This window comes from Kryptolebias marmoratus, linkage group LG2 (genome assembly GCF_001649575.2).
Source record: "Kryptolebias marmoratus isolate JLee-2015 linkage group LG2, ASM164957v2, whole genome shotgun sequence".
Classification (NCBI taxonomy): Eukaryota; Metazoa; Chordata; class Actinopteri; order Cyprinodontiformes; family Rivulidae; genus Kryptolebias; species Kryptolebias marmoratus.
In genome coordinates this window covers 23,806,674-23,828,351 of record NC_051431.1, presented here as the reverse complement: position 1 = coordinate 23,828,351, position 21,678 = coordinate 23,806,674, and the positions used below count along the sequence as shown (strand labels likewise).

The 21,678-nt window shown below is 44.6% G+C and overlaps 1 protein-coding gene across 2 annotated transcripts; it reads right to left on the bottom strand.

Annotated features, from left to right (window-relative positions):
• Positions 1-3: 3 nt before the first annotated feature.
• Positions 4-21,282, bottom strand: sidt2 (SID1 transmembrane family, member 2). 2 transcript variants are annotated; one of them, XM_017430633.3, is made up of 26 exons: positions 20,434-21,282; positions 20,241-20,362; positions 18,174-18,338; positions 17,997-18,042; positions 15,820-15,921; positions 15,575-15,658; positions 15,285-15,450; positions 13,137-13,230; positions 11,494-11,549; positions 11,302-11,328; positions 10,556-10,594; positions 10,381-10,458; positions 9,000-9,115; positions 8,729-8,802; positions 6,996-7,062; positions 6,798-6,871; positions 5,095-5,218; positions 4,839-4,956; positions 2,977-3,113; positions 2,757-2,865; positions 2,525-2,601; positions 2,369-2,415; positions 2,185-2,290; positions 1,990-2,100; positions 1,764-1,877; positions 4-674 (listed from the first exon to the last, which is right to left on the bottom strand). In XM_017430633.3, the coding sequence occupies exons 1-26, from the start codon at positions 20,683-20,685 to the stop codon at positions 612-614; spliced, it is 2,568 nt and encodes an 855-aa protein (XP_017286122.1). In that variant the 5' UTR covers positions 20,686-21,282; the 3' UTR covers positions 4-611. The 2 variants fall into 2 exon arrangements, with proteins under 2 accessions (XP_017286122.1, XP_037835389.1); XM_037979461.1 differs by lacking the exon at positions 11,302-11,328.
• Between the last annotated feature and the right edge of the window lie 396 nt (positions 21,283-21,678).

Genomic DNA, 21,678 nt, shown 5'->3' with positions numbered 1-21,678 from the left:
GAATCTGAAAAGAGAACTTTAATCAGTAACCGCTCATTGAAATGTTTAACAATAAAATACTCCTTCATACAGAACAGTGCAAAAACAGACGGTCGCAGTCACGCACGAGAAGTAAATACAATCGCGGACACTTCCTGACGAGGACGGCGAGCTTGAAGGATCCAAGCGCAGTTTGAGACTGCTGATTAGAACTCGTTCACACGGTTTAGTTTGTAAACACACTCAGCTCTGCACTCATACGATCATTTCAAAACGCGCTGATATCTCCGGCGTCGACTACGATGCAGACAATACAAAATAAGCTCATCTGGACAGGGTCAGTGAGTACATTAAGATCTTCAGCAGCAGCAGCACGTAAACGTGGATTACGACAGTAACATCGAAGATGGCAGCGAGAGGACAACACTTTCAGCATCGCTCGGCGTGGAGCCAGCCCTTCGTTGGCACGTCAGTGTCTGTACAGGCGACTGGCTCGGTAGAGGCTGGTTGGGCGCCTGAAGAAACAGGCTACTGGCTGTGCTTGGTGAAAACAAGGAGAAAATGCCAACGGAGAGAAAACGGTGATAAGGCAAAGAGGACGAGCCGAGCTCCTCGCAGAAGACCTGGCGAAGCTAGAAGACGTAGATCTTGTCTCTCTGGACGGTGTCGAGGTCGTCGTCCATGGTCAGAAGGACCTAAGAGGAAACGGAAGAACTACGGTCAAACCTCGAAGTCTGAACTCAACAGAACATTTTTTTTTTTCCACACGTGTGGACCTTGTGGTTTCCTTGCTTTTTCTACACCTGCCTCAAAAAAAAAAAAGGCTGCCGGTCTCTCGCAAGAGGGTGAAAGATTTCATCGCCGTTGGAGTGAAAAAGGAAGTTACTGAAAAGCACGACCTCAGTGTACAAGTGATCGGCCTCGCCAGGATGTTTGGCCGATCACCTGCGACTACCTGCACCGTTCTGAAGAAAACTGAGAAAATAAAGAGCAAATGGGAGAGGGAGTGTGAAGTGTGCCCAATGTGGGAATAAGCACACATCACCACCCAAATAAAAGTCGTCTCAGGCAGCAGAAACCTGCACAGTGATTGTGTTTTTTATGACAGGCAGAAGCAGTGACGTGAGCGCTGCCAGTAAACCCACAGGAAACCTAACAGAGACAGAGAGAGCAGCTCTCCTGGTTTCTCAGACGTCATAATTAAAGAGGAGTCTTCTTTTTTCACTGCATAAGGTGCTACTCCACCTGGAGCAGCCATTCTGTGTCTGTCTGTGTCTCTTTCCTGTCCTCTCAAACCTCAGCTGGTCAAAGCAGACGGCCGCTCGTCCTGAGCCTGGTTCTGGTTCTTGTTCTGGGACGAAGTGAAGATTCAACACAATCTGCTGGCTTCCTTACATAGATAACCTTTACTAATTGTCTCTTTATGTGAATGTTTCTGTACAGAGCCCTTGTTGTGACTTGAATTGATGTTATTATTTGTGGTTTCACCAATATTTCACCACACAATGCTTCTAGCAATGATATTAAGTAGAAGTAACACCTCTATTGTGCTGAAAATGACTGTTTTAGTGAGTTCGGTGCTCATTTTTTTGTGTTTGGATGGAGGTTGGAATGAACTAATTAAGTTTCTTTTACTTTTAGAGAGTTAAATTTGTTCCAACACACATTTCCAACCTATCAATTTAGTTTGGTTTTAGACGTCTGACTATGTAACGTTTCCAGCAACAGTTTATAATAATGCAGCCCTGTCAACAACCACAGACTACCAGCAAAATATAACCTACCAGGAAGGATCCAAACATGGCGATGGAGGACAGGAAGTGCCAAATGTCGTGGTCGTCGAAGAATGACAACAGGATGCAGTCTCTGTTGTGCTCACGAGACTCTGCTGGAGTTTTCTGTGGCACAACAAGAAAGAAACATTCAACATATTTATGACAAATAAACCAAGGAAGAGATCATTTCTCACACCCCAGGATTTGATTGTGTGTGTGTGTGTGTGCTGCTGACCTGCCAGGTGCTGAGACCCTGGAAGAAGAAGTACAGTGCAAATCCCCAAACCACCGCCGTGAAGAGAATACACACCAGCGGCAGACACTTGATTCTCTCGCCGCTCCGAAGCTGAAACACGCAAAGACAAGATAAAACAAAACTTTCAACTCCATTCCGCTGACGAACGACGCCAAACTCTATAAAAACACACACCTTCATGATGATGTAGAAGGCGAAGTAGAGCAGCAGGTTGCAGATGGCGATGGCCAGCAGGTAGGAGGCAAAGTCATTGGGCCTCTGTATGAGGCCATAGGCAGCTCTGCAGAGACGGAGCACAGCTGATTAAACACGCTTCACCCGGCGCTAAGGTCGAGGAACAACCTGCGTGTTTACTTACAGAGACCAGTTGACTATGTTTCCCATCACGAGCAGAACCATACGGTCCTAACAGACAGAAATCAGGAGGAAATGGTTGAAACAGAAGAGCGCACGTAGTCTGAACTCGGCATATAATTAGGAGACTTCATAAAGAATAAATCCGTTTTTTACTCACGATGTACATGGGTCCGCTGCACTGTCGGATGCAGTCGGTGTAGATAACGTACACAATCCTGCGCAGGACGCCGGTGTCTAAAGCAGGGAGAAACACAAACCCGTAAGAGATGAGAACACGAGACCGACTGAAGAGATCAAACCCGTAAAACTGCACGCGATCCGTGCAAAAACCAGCAGTGATTTGAACGGCTGCTGGCCGAAGCGCGATTCGTTTGCGGCTGTGACCTCACCCAGCCTCCATCGGCCCATGTAGTACAGCTGTGTGCTGAGGAGGAGCGTGGCCAGGATGTGGATCACCGAAAAAACGATCCAGAAAGCCATGTTGCCCTTCCCGAACACCTGAAAAGCAGACAGAACCCAAACAATTAAAAAAAGAAGACGGGAAAAATAAATATGACCTTAAGTGAGGAGAGAGTGTGTGTGTGTGTGTGTGTGTGTGTTCGTGCGCACCACTCCAAGCACAGAGAAGAAGATGACGGCAGCCAGGCAGGCGTAGGCGGTGTAAGCGCTGGCGTTGATGTCCGGGTGTCTCTTCTGATACAGCTTCAACATGCAGAGCCCGGCGATCATGTACATGAAGGAGGTGTCTGCGGAGGACAACATGGGACACGTCTCACTTTCTGTGAGCAAACTCACACCCGACTCTCATCCAGCCACACAGATTCGTTTTATCGCCCACCGCCGAAGGGGAAGCGGCGATGGCGTGTACCCACTTCAGTGCTTCTGTCTGTTTGTCTGGCTGTTAGCAAAATATCATATTGGATGAACATCTACAACTGATTTATTTCAGTTTAGGATGACCACCACAGCGAAGTGACCCGAAGAAGCTAAAATGGCTCTGCCTCAATCAAGTTCTCAGATATTCAGCTAAAACCTGATGTGGTAGTAGCTGAGAGTTACCCTCAACACATACGCTGAGCACTAAAACATTTCACAAGATCTCTCAGTCACACACGAGACTGAGCATAATGCAAATTTACAAGGTTTGACCAAAATTCATTTCTCATCATAAGATGATTTTAGTCTAAAACTTTAGCGGGTGATATGCGTTTCTTCAAGGAATTTATTTTATTTTTTAGATGTAAAGTTTAAGATATGAGTTTACTGTGATGAACAGATAAATCAGAGTACTAATACTGATATAGTTTCCACAATTACATATAAATAATGATCAAATATACTGTATTTTCCGCACTATAGAGCGCACTGGATTATAACGTGCACTGTCAATGAATGGTCCATTTTCGAATTTTCGTCATATAAAAAGCGCATCATCGTGCACCTCCCAATTTTTGTAACTTTGTGTGGCCCGCGCGCGTTGCGCTCCATTCAGAATGGATGATTTTGCTGCTCTAGCGGAGCTGGTTGGCCTGTATCAGCATTTATATGATCCCTCTGTGAGAGATCACAAAGATAATCAAATGGCTCAAAACTCACAGAAGGATACTGCACCGATGTAAGCGTCAGGTATAAACGCCTCCACCGCTTGCTCAGGTCCGTGCACGGAGCCCTGAGCGACAATAACTGAGCCTTAATGCTGCAAGCGGTGCAGCTTTGTAGTTTACCTAAAACATTACGACTTCCTACATATAAAAGGCGCTCCAGATTATAAGGCGCGCTGTCGTTTTTTGAGAAAATTGAAGGCTTTTAAGTGCGTCTTATAGTCCGGAAAATAAGGTAACCAAAAAAATGCAATTTCTTGATCCAAATCATCCTAAAACTTTCCAGCTCTTCCTCCTCTGGAAGAGTTGACCAATTGAGAACCTTGACCAGAGGCAAGCGGGTAAAAAAAAACAAAAAACATCCCACTGTCCTGTTTGGAGCAAATGGTTTAAATGTTGAAATGACAGAAAGACTTAAGAATTTTTTGTCACGATGATGCGATCAGATGAGCAGGTCAGATATGTCTGATTACAGCAGTGGTTGGATTGTTTTACCTTTTTGAGGATTATGGCAGAACGAATCGTGCCGGACGTGTTTGTGTCCACACCGCCTCTCCCTCCTCAGTCACCACCCACACTATATTTTTTTAAGCTCCTTTCTAACAGGCGTGTAGCTCAAGGTGCTTAACAAGAAAACCTGACAGCGACAGTCGAATTAAGCGCAGTGCACATACGGATTTAAACCTACAGGATGTCATGACATCCTTTAGAGTTGGCCTCCATCTTATTCACTCTTCACAGGTCAACCTAACATTCAGATCTTCACCAACATGTTTGCTTCTTGCTCCTAGACTGAATCAGACAGCTTTGTCCTGCCGGAGCTGTGGAGTGGAAGCTGCCAAAACAAAGAGAGCACGCGTCAAGGCTCACCAAACTGGAAGTTCGTGTAGTTGGGACAGACGTGGTAGCAGGCACTGAGCAGACCCTCCATCATCAGAGCGGTGCCCATGGCGTAATACAGCCCAAAGTGCTTCGGGATGCCACACTCCTGTAGGAGAAAAAAAGAGGAATTCAATTTGAATGAAAGCAGGACGCAGTTCGCAGGAACATAGAGCATTCCACAACAACAGAGGAAAACTTTTATTAGTGAACATGAGGTCCTTGTGTTGGTGGACACGTGTCTCACCAGTGCATTCACGTCGTTGCGAACCAGCGCTCGCTTGTGGACGATGTCTCTCTTGAGGACAATGAGGAGGAAGAGAAATCCCAGCATCACGTAGCCGAGGTTACTGAGGATGTTGTTGAACGCACTGTGCGGGGAAAACAAGGAAATATTCAGTAGGGCATGCTATATATATATATATACCCTAAATATTAAAAGGAAATATAAAATGTTCTGCTGTGTTTGTACCTCCCGTCCACACAAAAACAGAATTTTTGGTGACTAAAAGGGGCTATTTTCACAGAATGGTACATCTGTTGGTAAATGGCATGCACTTATATAGCGCTTTATCTAGTCCAAGGACCCCAAAGCACTTTACACTACAATCATTCACCCATTCATCCACACATTCACACACTGATGGTGGTAAGCTACATTGTAGCCACAGCTGCCCTGGGGCGGGCTGACAGAAGTGAGGCTGCCATCACACCGGCGCCACCGAGCCCTCTGACCACCACCAGCAGGCAAGGTGGGTGAAGTGTCTCGCCCAAGGACACAACGGCTGAGACAGTCGGAGCGGGGGGTTCGAACCAGCAACCCTCCGATTACAGGACAAACCCCTACCTCCTGAGCCACTGCCGCCCCAGAGGCCGCCCCCTGTTCAGTACAGGTGTGTTTAGGACAGGTACGGCAGTCAGAGGTGATCGCTGCGCCCATCTAGATGTGGGCGCACGTTTTACTTAACTGCATTTTGCTAACAACCCGGACAGAAAAGCAGAAGAGGGAGATAGTATTTAAAGCGCTCCACACGAAGCAAACCGAGGACGTCGGGCTCAGAAAAAACAAAAAACACAACGAGGAGAAGCTTGAAGGCCTGCCTGTCTGATTCAAATCAGCTGTGAGAAAAAGCCCTGCGGTCCCAGAGTGATCCCAGACGGCAGCAGCACAGGGAGACGGGAGGCGCACGTGTGGCAAGCAGTTTCGTCACATAGCCAGGCCTTTGAAAAGTTTATGGCAAGCCGTTTGTATATTTATTCCATTACTCTGACGTCGAGTCCCACTGAGAAGTTACTGTAGGCGTTTCACATTCAATTTATTTTAGGGTTTTTTTTTTTTACACTGGGACACGTTTTTTAGTTCTCTGTTGTTGTTTATTGCATCAAGTCTGTCAAAATAACTGCAGCAAACATTCCTGGATTTTTGTTTTACCATTATTTTTTGTAATATTTTTTTTAAAAGATAACTTTTAGTAGTTTATCGTATGGCTTCCTTACAGTTCAGACTGGATGAAGGAGACGGTAAAATAGGACTTTTTATTTTATAGTCAAGTTACCTGCTGACAAATCCTACCTAGATAATTAAAACCTCTTTTCGGTGGATCTGCGTGGACTTCACACACAGAGCTTCTCAGATTCTATAACAGAGGCTTATTTTACGAACGCTCACCTCTACTTTGTGCGCTTGAAACCAAAACTACAACAAAGCTGCTTTTTCTGGATTTGTCTCGTTTTAACCTGATACTGTCACTATTAAACTGTGTGTTGCAATGATTATTAACAAAGAAAACTGTAAACTGCGGATGTTCTCGCCACCTAGTGGTGCAGCGCAAGTATTACAGCATTTTTGTAAAAAAAATTAAAATGTGTGAATGGAGAAAATGCATTATTTCCTTTTTAAAATAAAAAACAAACAAACGTGGAGCAGAGTAGACGGGGCTTGAAACACACCTCAGAGCTCCCAGGGGGTGGGCACACAGGAAGTTGTAGTAGCAGATGTCCTGATTCCCGGTAACGTTGACCACCTGAAAAACAGATTTTTCACATTACTCCTGAACGTGCTGGAAGCTCTCTGGACTCATTTAAAACTCAAACTATTTTAATGTGACCGCATAATGTCCCGTCACGGACAGTTTATCATCATCTTACCGTCTGATAGGTGATGACCAGCTGGATGACCGGCAGCGCGTAAAACACAGCGATGGTAGCAATGTTCCTGAAGGGACAACACATAATCGTTCAACTGTAACCAAGAAGTCATAACAAGCATTTTGGACATCATGAGATTCAAATGGTGAGAATATGTCTTTAAATATAAAATGATCAGCTATTAGAGGATCTAATCCATCTGTCCTAAATGATCTTCTCACACGGAATTGCATTAAAATGCATCATTTATTAAGTTGAGTCTTCACACGTATCTTCAGTGATCAGCTGCAATCAAATGTTCACTTCCTGATTAAATATGCAAAATCATGCTGAATGAACCACAACAGCAACACTCAATCATATTTTTAGAATATAACAATACACTTTCACTGCCTAGAAAGCAACAGAAAAGTCCAGAAAGTTCATATTTCTAGGCCTAAAATATCTCTATGGTTTGTTTTAAGTAGACTGCAGATATATATTTTGTCAGCAGGTGGCAGAGTTGTATCATTTAGTGATGATTGAAACCAGAAATTGTAAAAACATGAGATTCAGTGAGACCAGAATCAGATGTAGCATCCCATAACATGCCTGGCTAACCACGGCGAGATAAAGTAAGACCCTGAGGCTGCCCACACGGTGACACCAGGAGTGAAGCTCCTGCGTCTTTCTACCACTGTAAGATTAGTGCTGCCCTCCCAATCCCACTGTATGCACACATGATGGTCATCTATCATCAAGTAATGCAAGAACCGAGATTCATCTCCGAGCACGAAATGACTCCACTCATCATCAGCCCATGCCCCACAGTCGTTCCTGCTCTGCTGTTAACGGCAGCCCCTACGTGGGACGGACAGTGAATCCACAGTCCGACTGACTGATTGATGACACATGGTGTGGAATGACGCAGGCTGCTGTGAGGACTCCCCAACACCTGTGTCTGGTTTGCAGGCACAGATGGCGTGGAGTTCTGCAGTTTTACGCAATACGACGATTCTGCCTTGGTGTGGGCTGTCTTGGGCAACGGAACCTTCATAACATACCCACTGATTCCCACGTTGGATCACTGAGACATCTGTACGCCCCACATGCTGGGAAACTGTGCGCTACTATCACCTGGCCTCACGCAAACCCACGTGAGCCCTATCAGACGCCGTCAAGCGCTGGTAAGGCTGTCTAATACATCCTCAAGGTGTCCTCTGAATCTGGTGACCTTCACTTACTGCTTTGCCTGTTTGACACCCCAGCAACTGCCTGATAACACGACCACCCCTACTCATGATGCCCTTTGGCGTTCATTTTAGATGTACCAGAGTCCTGCAAACTGAATCTTTTACCTGCCTGGTATTAAATCTGTAAATTTCTCTTTAATTGGACCATCCCTTTGTAATCAGACCTGTCTGCTGCGTGTTAATACTGGGTATAAGCAGCTGCTAACATCTACAGCAAGGATGGGCAACCCTGGTCCTCGAGGGCCACTATCCTGCATGTTTTCCTTGTTTCCCTGCTCCGACACACCTGATTCAGTGGTTAAATTATCTCTTCATGTTTAGCAGAAGCCCGTTAATCACCCACTGATTCAAATCAGGTGTGTTGGAGCAGAGAAACAAGTAAAACATGCAGGATGGTGGCTCTCAAGGACCAGGGTTGCCTACCCCTGATCTACAGGAATCTTCATGCTGCTGCAGCTAGTTTAGCTCTTTTGAGTTGCTGCTCTCAGCCTGTGCTCTCACCAGAAGTAGATTTGGTATTTCTTGCTGAGAATCCTCTTATCTTTGCGCGCCAGGTCAGACACACACAGGTATTTCTGCATGAAAGAAGAAACAAAAAAAAACAGCACATCACCAGTCATTTAGGGGAGACTGGAAACATCAGAACTAAGTTAGCGCGCAAACGTTGCATCAAATTATTCACTTGTCCACAATTCACAGGTTTGACTACAAAGGCGACGTGTGATTTCCCAACAGTGACTAACAGGACGTGAGTAACAGGAGAGGGGCGTACCTTGGTGCGAACAATGTTTTTGTCGGAGTCGATGTCGTCTAACGTGTCATACTCGTCCTCCTCCACAGAGCTCAGAGACTCCTGCCTGCTTCGTGCAACACTGTCCAAAGATCGCTCTGATGGGGGGGAAGGGAAGAAGGGCTTTTTCAGCATTGTGAGCAATTCAACGAACAGAGAGCATTTCAAAAAGCTTCCCCACTTTCAGAACTGATTTGCATTATTCAACAATCTTAAGGAAAAAAAAAAGCATCTACATGATTCTTTGATTTCTGTACATTCGGTATCATCTGGCTTTCAATTTCGGATGATATCACTGGAGGAATTGGGCGTCTCTTTTCTAGTTTTCATTGAGGTGTGATTGAAACTGTGCTGATTGGTTTTGGAGCAAATCTGGGGAATGATTATAGAAAGCGTGCAGCAGAGTGTCACCGATACGGATGGCTACGTGGTGAAGGTGATTTAGGATTGGGCGACGTTTGAAAGGCTCCTGTCCTAATGAGGGAAAAAAAAAAAAAAAAGACAAACAAGACAGCAGTGAGGGACCAGAGGGGCTCGCTGACAAACCATCTGCAAGCCGCGCCGTGCCGTGGGGAGACGCTGCAGAGCCCCTGTGGCTCGTTTGAGTTTTGAACATTTCTGCATTTTGTCACACGACAACCTTCAAAGGATTTCACTGGGATTTAATGGGACAGGTGGGCACAGAGCAGCATTTTAATGTGAAGTAAAAGTAAAATAATTTGTAGCTTTCAGCATTTCTTGACATCTAAAAACCTGAAAAGTGTGGTGTGGATTTATATTCAGCCTCCCTGAGTAGAACCACATTCTGCTGCAGGTCGTTCAGGGTTTGTCTCGACCAGCTTTACAGAAATCTTTGCCCATTCTTCTCTGCAGTATAGCTGCAGCTCAGTCAGACTGGACGGAGAGCCTCTGTGAGCAGCAGGCTTTAAGTCCTGCCACAGATTCTCAGCTGGATTCAGGTCTGGACTTGGACCGGACCATTCTAACACATGAATATCCTTCAATCTGGCCCATTCCATTGTAGATGTGGCTGGATGTTTCAGGTTGTTGACCTCTACAGTCTCGAGGCTTACAGCCTACAACAGATTTTCTTCCTGTTTTTAGCTCCGTCCATTTTCTCATCAATCCTGACTAGCTTCCCTATCCCTGCTGAAGAAAAGCATCCCCATACCATGATGCTGCCACCACCATGTTTCACAGTGGGGATGGTGAAAATTTTAAAAGCCATGCATCATTTTCCTTCCACTTCACAATTATACACTACTTTGTGTTGGCCTGTCACATAAAATCCCAGTAGAATGCAGAAATCCTGAAGGGGTGTGAATACTTTTTCGAGGCACCGTAGGTGTGTGAAGCTTCATACCCATGTATCCGTAGTTGTTGTCAGTGGATGTGGCGCTGTCAGTGATGGCCTCCGAGCTCAGCGTGCTGCCGTTGTCAGCTGGAAGGAAGCAAATTTAGCATTTAAATTCCATTTCCATTCAAATGAAAACATTACCTGAAGAAAAAAAATGTAAAAAAACATGTTGTAAACTCACCAAAGGAGCCGTACTCATAGGGCGAGGCCGGGGTCTTGCCTGTGGAGAAAAAGTACGCTCGCATTTACAGAGCCCGAAAGAGCGCATGTCCGCGAGTCTCGCACATTCAAGCAGGCACGGCTGCAGGCGACACTTGCTCGTGTCCACAAAGCCACAGCACATGAAACGTTAGTCAGAAACACACCGAGACGGGGAAGGCGTAAACACATGCAGAGATCCTGTCAGTACTGATGCCTGGAGGTTATTTTTGTCCCTCTTTCAGGCTGTCCAATAGTTTAAAAAACAAAAACACAGTTTCTTCACATGTGTAAGGCCTGGCTGAGAAAAGGTTAGGGGCTTGTTTTTCTGCTGTTGCTGCACTGAGCTGAGCAGAAATACACAAACGCCACTTTGAGCTGCTGTGATGTTTACTGTCACCCATAATGTGGCTTAAAGTCGGCTTTAGCCGCTAGCTGCACCTGTGAAGCACCCAAACGAGTCTCTGTCTTGTACCCCGATTTGTTCAAAGCCGTAAAAAACTGCAGTGCTGGAAACGGAGTTGCGTGTTCGTGTTGGAGCGCCATCCACAAAGCACGGCGTCCAACAGAGCGCCGCTTGTCTCCTTCCCTACAGAGACGCGGTTCTTTTAGGGAGCTTGAACTCCGGCGAGGTTTAAGTATGCGAGCGGAGCGCCTGAAAACAAGCCGAACAGTGTGGGGGGGGAGGACGGGGGGAGTGCACAAGAGGAGGAAACTGAGTCGCTGTACCGTCGCTGTTCTTCCCGAGGAGCGAGGCTGAGCCGCACATTCAGCATGAGGGAGAGAGAGGGTCAGAGATACACAATCAGTGAACACACACACCTCAGGCAGAGGCTACGTTGTTACAGTCGGATTAAACTAAACGTTTATCCCTGTATAAACATGTGCACGCTTCAATCTACGAGTTAGCAGCTGGGTTACCCGTCTCAGCAGGTGACATGTCAGGGGGAATCTGAAACGTCTCCCTCCTCTTCATTCTGTAAAGACAGAGGAAAATGATTGAAAATGATTTTTTCACATGTTATCTGTCTCGACGCCGAGAGCTTTATCATCCGCCGTCAAAACATGAGAAGGCAGGCAGCAATGTGTCTGTCTGTTAGCAAAATATCTCATGAACCGCCGGACGGATTTTAATGAAACTCTCAGAGAGTGATCGCTGGATGAACGCCTACAACTGACTAACTTTTGGAGTCAATCCAATTCAAGATGGCTGCCACAGCTAATCAACATTAGCATACACAATAATGGCTATAATTCTGTCAGTTTTACAAATACTGGACTAAAAATTGGTGCAGTGGTAGCTGAGAGTGGTTTATAACACATACTCCGAGAGCTAACAATTTTTGTGATAATACATGATTGCACATAACATTTTCTTTTTGTTTTCAAGATTTGAACATTTAACATAGGATGATCTTAGTCTAAAACTCTGGCATGAAAGGCAGTGGGTGATATGCATTCCTTCGAGGAATGGTAGGCCTTCAGTCTTTTATGTTTTTGCTTAAATTTTTCATATATTTTGAGGCTTTTTAAGTAAACCTAATGAACGTCTGTCCGTCTGGCAACATGGACATCTGGGTAAGCCCGAGTGAAAGTACATCAGAGCTCAAAATAAAATAAAAAAACGGAATAACTAAAACTTGCAGTTTCAGAGAAATATCTGCTGCGACTGTACCAATGATCTATTAAAGAAAGGACATTTATGTGTTGGAAAAGAAAACACAGAATCGGTTAAAAAGAAAAAAAAGCCTTCAGTAGATCTGCATCCTCTGGACATCGACAGCTCCTCTCACTGCTCTGGTTTGTCCTCTTCCACTGCTTCCTGTTTCTCCTGCCGTTTGGCTGCTGCAGGGGATTTCTTTTTCTTTTTTTTTTTTAAACAGAAACCTACAGATGCATTTCTGTTAACAAGAAGCTGAAGTTAAAAGTCCCGGCACCTCCGACACCATCAACAACATCATTCCAGCCTCAAGTCTTCTGCATTGCTTCTGAGGTCTTAGGCCCAAGATGAATTGGGTTAATTAAATCTGTTTCAGAGTAAAATGCCACTCCTCATAGTGTCGTGGCTGCAGGGGGGCCAGGTTTTTATTTTAATTAGCTTCTTATTCCTCATTTATCCTGAAGCACCAATCACCCGGGGCAGCTTGGGGTGCTTGCTGTGTTTCCTCAGCTCAGCCTCCTTCTCTCTGAACGTTGTTTTTACAAACACTATGACCTGTGGCTGCGGTACGACGTGAAATTAACACGTTATAAATTATGATGGAGATTAAACGTGAGAAAACTAAGACAAAGGACAGAAGTAACCTCCTGAAAATAGAAAGGGTTACGGAATGGCGAAGGACCATAAGAAAAAAAAAACAAAAAACACTTCAGCTGTCAAAATGTAGCTTTTGTCATGAGATCTTCAACAAGTTCTCCGTTTGTTGACGACTAAATAGGGAAATTATAGGTTTAACTGACAACAGAGGTGAACCAGTGAGGTAATGAATATTTTCCAACACTACAATTTCTGCTAACTTCATTAGATCGTGGAAATGAACTAAGTAGTTAGTTGAAAATGTTACCTTTTGTTTTCTATGCAGGCCACCAGCAGGGTCAGCAGGTAGAACGAGAGGAAGATGCCCAGACAGAACAGCATCCCCATCACGTACTTCTCAGCTGGAGGGGCAAAAAAAATAATAGATACCTCAACTTAAAACCAACTCTTACCCAGATACTACAGTTTTTCTCTCAGTCCTCAAACAAGTCTCTACAGCAGCAAAGTAAAAATTCTCATTGAGGCTACAAATAATTTTGAAACACAGCAACCATCAGCACACAACTCCACCTCTCAGGCTTCACGCTCACAGAACGCTGTCGTGCTTTAATTATTGAGGAAAAAATGAAAAAGACTAAAATGTAACAAACTGTAAGAACCCTCAGACTGTTTGGAAATGGTCCATTATACATGTGGGGGTGGGGGGGTGCAGACGATGCGTCGCTCCTGATGGAGCAGAATAATGCAGATTTATCAGAGGACAGGCGCTGCTCTGCTGGTGTTCATCAACACAAACTGCTTTACCTCCATCGACAGATGCTGCTTTGGATTAGTCGGCCAGCCGCCCTCGGCTTAAGCTCAGACTGTGACGTCTCCATGAGAAAACTCAATGCCAATAAATTCATACCAAGTAACCTGCTGTAGAAAAAATAACCCTGCATTTCACTGTGCTAATGCAAGCCAAGTAAATGTACTTTAGATCAAAAACATATGTAGCTTATATTACTACAGTAAAAACATTTTATCAGTAACAAGTGTGTAGAGGTAATGGTACACATATTCATACAGAAAATTTTCAGTACAGGCCTTTCAGTTCAGTATCCTTGTGTACCGAACAAATACAGCGTTTATTTAGAAGTACAAGTACACAAGGCTTCAGACAAGAAGGTGGCGGTAAATGCAACAATAAGTTGGTTTGCCGACCGCCAACAGACGCAAGGAGAACGTTTGAGTGTAGAACCCAAGTTCACTGTGTTTGCCTTTCTGAACGTTGAAGAGGTACGAGAGAAGATGAGAACATGTGAGTCAGAGTCAACATCTCTTGTTTGTTTTTCAGCCAACTACAGCGAGGATGGAGGCAGAAAACGACCGAACGGTTAAAGCAGTGGTAGGATGTGCATCTATGCTGAACTTACTCTTCTGTAATGGCATCACTTAAATGTAAATATTACTGGTACGGGGGGAGGGGAAGACCAAATGTAAACCTAGCTGCTCATTGCATTCATGCAGCCAGTTTTAATCACATTCTGAAAGAGATAAAGCCCCACAAAGTACCTTTTTTCAGAGTCTGAGGAAGACACAGTGTTGAAACATCAGTCTGTTTGCACAATTAAAGCTGAAATATTGATCATTGAGCTCCAGACAGGTTTTTTTAAATTTATAAGTCTAGTTGTCCTTCAGCTGTGAGGAACCTGAGCCAGATATTCACTGACGGGCTGATGTGCGCAGTACCCTGAGCCTCGCTAAAAAGCATCCTCTCTACGCCATTTTAGTGTTTTTTTTTTTAAGAAAACACGACCTACAGTTGTCCATAGTTTATCCAAAGCTTCTGTTATCGCTCTTATGACTGACGGATGGACAGCCAGGGGCCCGCGTGGGTTAACTGACTGCTAATGTGCGCTATAATGACACCCGAATGGAAAATTAAAGAACAACAAACATACAAACACGCATCTGGCAGAGCAACTCCAGAGCACGGCGTCTGCTACAGAGTCAGAGCAGCTGATCCGAATACAACAACAGTGCTGGTCAGGTGAAATGTTCTAAAATTGCATTTTACAAATGAAGTTTGCTCCTGGGGTAATGAAAACGTACTGAAGTGTGACTTTAAAACCGAGGAGCGAAGCAAACCATGATTTTTGTGTACCGTTAAGTCTGTGAACACCTAACAATATAGGTGCAACAATTTACATCATATATATGAGTAACAAGATGCAAATAAACAGTATTTATACTCAACTATTCTGAATACATTTATGTAAGTGGCCAACCACTATCAAGCAGCACCTGCAGGTGAAATTGAATACGTATTGGTTGAATACAACCATCCTTGTAGCAAACAGCAGCAGAAAACTGCCTCTGATAATCAACCAGCAGCGGTGCGCCACCGACCACTTCTCAGTCTTCGCGCCGACGCCTGAACTTAAACATTTTATAATCCGAACACGCAACTCACAGTCGATGGCGGGAGAGACCACCACATCCAGGACCTTGGTGCGGTTGCCGGCGTCAATCAGCTCGTCGGGTTGCAGCGGGTAAAATCGCAGCGGGCCGCCGCACGCCTCGTCCTCCGTTTTCACCACTACCACCACGTAGAAACTGTTGCTGGGGAAGTCCTTCCTCTGGGGGCACAGGAAGAAGCACGGGACGGCACGACACGTTTGTGCGGTGATGGCATCTACATTTAAATGCGTGCTGTGCCTCGTCACAGGGCTTTGCATCGTGTTGTGTTGCCAGTACAAATACCTGCACAGTGATGGCACCTTTTTTTGTCATCGTCTGATACATCCCGATAAAGGCCACGTTGTTGTCAAGGTCATAGACGGGGCACTGTAAAGAAAAGACGCATGTGGTACATTCAGAAATTCGCTTTGAAAAAGGATAAAAAATTTAAAACAAAGTGTCCAGCAGTAGTCCATGTCATGGAGTGTTGCTTCATATCAGCAGAGGTAAGGAAATATAAACACAACCCAACACAGCCTGAAGTGTACCTGAATGTCCTGGACAGACATAACAGAGCAGGGGAAGCTCATGTCCGAGTTGACCTTGACGATGACAGTATCCACCCCGTCTGGGAAGACGTACTTAAAGAACTGACGGGAAAAACACAAAGTCAACAAAGGAAAACAGGAAGGCTCGATGAGAACAGAGCTGGACTACAACTACAGCACTCTGCGGCTGGTCAACCTCTGACTGTAGGTTGAACATTAAAAGCAGAAGAATTTAAGCTACATTTATGACTTGCATCCAAAACTTCTAAGATCCTCCCTGTTGTGGCATTTCAGGCATATCACATGGAGAAGATGGCCGCCTGCGTGTGCCAGAACAGGTTTGCTCTACAAAAAGGATACCTCAAAATGAAATCCTCATTGCATGATTTACTTTATTGAACAAAGACTGAATCTAGCATCAGAGTAGGCAGGCCACATTGTTGGAATAGCAACCTGTTTGTATGACTTTCAATTATCAGGACTGTTTGTGAATCGGTGTGTGAGGGTGTGTGTGTGGGTGGGGGTGGGTGTGGGTGAGAAATCCTCCCTTTCTTTTAAAGAAACTCTGTTAGTTCCAGTTTGAAAAAGGCAACAACAGAACCCGAACAAGAAACAACAACAAGTAGCATTGGGTGGCTGATATAGTGCAATTATTTTTGCTCAATATCTATCTTTCATTTAACGAAATATATAATAATGATAATAACTACTTAACTTAAACTAAACTAAATAAACACATACTTAACAAAACTTAACATACTTAAGGAAAACTAAATTGTGGGCTGCAGTGATCAGGTTGTAGCAGCTGCTGCTGGCAACTTAAAAAAATAAATAAAATAAAAATCAGCAATCGGCCAAGCCTGTACACACATAATCAATTATCAAGGAAAGTGACGATGCAGCAGCAGCTGCTACAACCAGCTGCTACAACCAGCTCACTGTAGCCCACAATTTAGTGGGTTTTTTATTAATGAAGTCTTTTTTTCATTAAAGTGCAGAGGTTTTTCTAAGTACTGTTAAATCTGCTTTAAATAAAGCAGTTATTGTTATATTTTGTAAAATGAAATATATATATATAGGCCAAAACAACAACCAAAAATATATAAATATATATCTTGGTGTTGTAAATTGGCCATCAGCCTCTTTCATTTCTAAACATCGATATTAGTCATAGAAAGACTCATAATGGTCAACCTCCAGTGCTAAGTTCCCATTGCTGTGGCTTCCTCTGACAACTAATAACCCTCCCATCTTATCTCTAAAACAATCCCACATTTGCTTCACTGAGAACTCGGAGGTTTCCTCATCTCTGTGACTGCCTCACACTGAACTTTGTGGTTTGACTCGACATCTTTTGCAAAACTCTGTTTCTCTGTGAAACCGTGTGGAATGTGGAAGTAGCCGGTGTTGTTTTCACTGACAGCACCTAACGTAAGATATCAGGGCGGAATCAATCACAGACCTGTTTCTGTTATCTGTCATCAGCAGCTCGTCCGCGACACACGCAAAAAAAAAAACCCCAGCAGAGCCAAATCAGAGCAGAGGCGCATCTGAAACGTCTTATCAAGAGCCCCTGGTTTAAAAAACATGAAAAATTAAATGCTGCCCACAGGCTTTAATACCAGAGCGTTAAACTAAAACCATCTGTTGCTGAGAAGGGATGGATTTTTAGCCATTTAGCCAAACTTTATTAATAATTTTACATGCGACGTTCTAAGATGTGATGTCGTTAGGAGTGTGCGTTGAGGATGACTCTCAGCTACCGCCGCACCAAATTTAGCCCAGTATCTGTAAAACTGGCTGAGCTCTGACCATTTTTGTCTCGGCTATGGTTGCTTGGTTGCAGCGACCATCTTGAATGGGGTCAAGATGAACATCCAGTGATTACTTTCTGAAGGTTTCATTGGGATCTGTTTTTTTGTTTATGAGATATTTTTGCTCATGGTGACAAACAAAAACACATCTTTTGCCTTTGGCGTTGCAAAGCGAGCGATAAAGAAAGTTTTATCTAAACTCTGATAAACTGTAAAAATAGGAAAATCCCTGCAGTCAGACTTTTCTGTTCACCATTTGTACTTTCCTCCTGGTCTTTGTCCTGCGTACCTTCCACACGCGTTGTCTGCTGTGTATATTTGTGTGACAACGCGTGACATGACTCTAAAGACCGGCTGGTTTACCTGAGGCTGGGAGGGCGACGCCGTAAAGGTGAATTTCTTGTCAGTCCTGTAATCAGGTGAAAGATAACCTGTCAGCCACGGCAGTAAACCGGCTACCATATAAAAAACCACTCAGGGGCATCGAGCTGAGATTAAAGGCAGCTCCTGAAAGCGTGTTTGTGTTATCAGAGCACTCACTGCAGGGTGAAGCTCTCCACGCGGCTGACCCGGAGCAGGAAGTTTGTACCCTGGCCCGACAGGGTGGACACGTCGACAAAAAAGTACTGGGTCTCCGAGGCGGCCCGCGTCGGAGGTTGGCACAAGGTTCGAGCCACATGCTTGTACGGGTACTTCCTCTGGTAGCTGAAAAGTGAGAGGAAACAATAAAACAGCTGCCGAAAAACTGCAGGGAAGAATGAGAGCCCTTAAGCTCCCATTCAGTCTATTCGAGCTTTGTGGTTTAGGGACTCCAAGTTACTTTTTAAAGTAAATCATGTTCACTTATCTTTTTCGTTTTCCTCTAAATTGCAAAATAGAAAGAGAAATCAAAACATAAAACATAAACTCTTACATAAGAGGGACTTTTTTATTGGATCACCACAACAGGAATATGTTCTCATGTACTGTAAGTTTAGAATTAGATTACAAAGACATCATCATCAGTCCTCCACAAGCGAACTCAGTTACAAAGCAGCTCCAGCTAAAGTAAATCTGCACACTGCTGGAAACAGACACCATGTTTTTTTTTGTTTTGTTTTTTTACTGTGGGGATTCTGTCCCAGTTCATTTACAGGAACAGCGGTTCCTGAAGTCTGCGTTTGTGGAACTCCGAGGAGGAAGTGAAAGTCCAAGTTGCATTTGTGAGCAGCTGACCACAAGGCTACAAGGGGAGGGCGACAGCAAGGCGATTCTGCCATTACGCAACATCACAGCACAGGAGACAACGGTCACCACACACGCTGCAGGTCACAAAATAACAATAATCCTGCTCCACTTCAAACTCGCTACAAACTCCACCTGATTCTGTTAATTAACAAAGCTGTGTGTCCTTTAACCACCAGTACACAATACAAAGCACTTTTTTTTTTTTACAAATGACATCAAAGTGCTGACTCAGCTGCAAGCTTGGGTCCAACAACTGCATTTGTGATTTTCCTACCAGACAGGACCATACCCTGAACATAAAATTATATTATAAAATCTGTTTTTTTGGCCAGTGGGTTGGGATGATAGGAATCTGCATTGATCACAAATAGGAAAAAGTACCCAGAATTCCATTTTGCCATCTTGTTGTTTACTTCCTATTTAAGTGACAGCCGGGGCACAGTTTTGAACCCTGGCTGCAACAAAAGCTGCTTGATTTCCCTGAAGGGGTGAAAAGACTTATTTCAACAACCCGACAGACTGGTAGTTTATGTTTTTTTACCCTTCTCATCATCAGCGCACACTTTTTTGCCCCCTCCAGAAGTAGCAGCAGTAACAACCGAATAGAAATAGAGATTTATTATTAGTTATTTAATAAAATGAACTATTATTCTTATCACTAAGAAACCTGAAAATTCATCAAAGAACATTTCCTGAAACCTTCATGGAAATATGTAGAAATCATGGCAGCGTTTGTGATGGGTAACAGCTTTTCAAGTCCAAATTTCGAATTTTAAAACTTTCCTATTTCCGAACCCAGACACATGATCTTGGTATCATTTGAAAGTTCTTTCAATTGAAGTTGTTTGTTTTAACAAAAACCTGTTTTGAGAGTTTTGTTAGCATGCCTAATAACAACCAACCCCACCTCACCTTGGCTCCGAACCAAAGCCACAAAATTTATGACAGGCACAGGCGGCACACACGGCTCCCTCACATGACCTGAAGTCATATTTGTTTAAAGCGAATAAAAGTGTTTGTCAGAACCGGATCAGATAGTTTCATACCCTCAGGACCTATGAGGTGATAAGTATAACAGAATTACCAAGGGTCTGGTATAAAAACTCAGTTAGGAACAGAAACAGGTGCACCGAGTGCTGTGTCGTTTTGTTTTACACTTGTTAAATGCTGCTTTCCTTGTTTCAGTACGATGGAAAAGCTTCATGACATACAGCTAGACCTGCTGTGTTGCTTTCGTGTTTTATTTCTCAACTCAGACTGGGAAGCTGAGAAGGTGTCATGATGCCAGAAATAAACAAACAAACAAACAAACAACACCTGACCCTCTAACATGTAGGTCCAGCCTCCACACAGCGTACTGAACAGAGAGGTTTTACTCACAGGCCTCTCAGGATGAGAGGGACTTGAAAAGACATGACAGCCTGCTTCTGCCGGATCACAAACAGGATGGGACTCTCAAATTTTTTCTGCAACACGTCCACGGACACGCGGACTCCCTCCGTCTGCGGGTCAGAGCAAAGAGTCAAGGATGCGGACCAGTCAAACCCAAATGTTCCGCTCCTTCCAGACTCACCTTATTCCTGGATATGGTGTGGTTGAAAGCATAGATGGTCTGGTTCTCGCTGGTGACCGTGTCATTGTAGGTCACGTCAAACTCCGCATCCTTCTGGACAACGTTCGTGTCCCCCACGACGGTCCCGGCGCCGCAAACGAGCCGGGTCGCACACAACACCCACAGCAAGGCTGCCGATCCTGGTCGGACCCAGCGACGTGCGGGTCCACAGCTGTGTTTGTGTCGAGACTTCCAGCTGTTCCCCAGCACCATTTTGTCTGACCACGTCTCGACAACCGAAACCTACTGTTACTCCAGCCTGTCTGGCAGTGTCGACATTAAACTCCACCCCATCGAGCAACAGTTAAACAGAAAACGAGCTGTCTGGCTGACCGGGGCCGCTTCCACCCTCAGTGAGCAACAACAACAACAGTCACATCGACCCCGAGCTGACTGAAGCACCAAACAGGCACTGAAATCTTGACCCTCCCTGCTGGTTCTTCGTCAGCTCGTGTCACATTCGTAACCACGTTAAAGCTAGCAGCTACGAAGCCAAGAACACGAGTTTCAAGACGACGGCGACACAAAACAATGACAGTCGGACACTCTTTCTGAGACGCTAAAGTCTGCCAAGCTGCTGACTAGCTGAGCTAACGTTAGCATTGTCGGGTTTAAGCCTCTCGGACGGAGTCAAAGCAAAAAGCCGGACATTGTGTTTTTCTAACTCCGCCCGGCGTTATTGCTTGTCCACCTCTACGCTAAAACGCAACTGCCAGGACAGAAGAAAAATTCTCGTCCGAAAAAAGCTGTTTACAGTAAAGAAAAAAAAAATCTGTGCCATTAGCGCCCCCCTTCCACGCTCAGACAGTAAACAAAAAGGACGTGCGGCGTCATGACGTCACCGCGGTACGTAAAGGACAGTGGAAGCAATCAATTTTAGTCAGCCGGGCGATGACCCGGGTAGAAGTGACGAAGAGGCGGGAGGAGAGGCTCTCCCTCTAAAACATAGAACATTTGGAGGTGTCACCTTAAGTTAAAGATGATCGATGATCTGAAGTCAGGTTTAGCCGCTGGATCTGAGTGGGACATTCGGCTAATAGTCCGCTTGAAATGTAGTGTAAACTCCGTCTACCCGGTTATCCGTTTTGTCAGCCGGGCTACAAATGATGTGCACCCAAATTGACTGAAAACAGAGCGGACGTCAGGCAATAAATAAACAAACCCATAATTTATACCAAAAACTTGATACGACAAACACATTCCAAA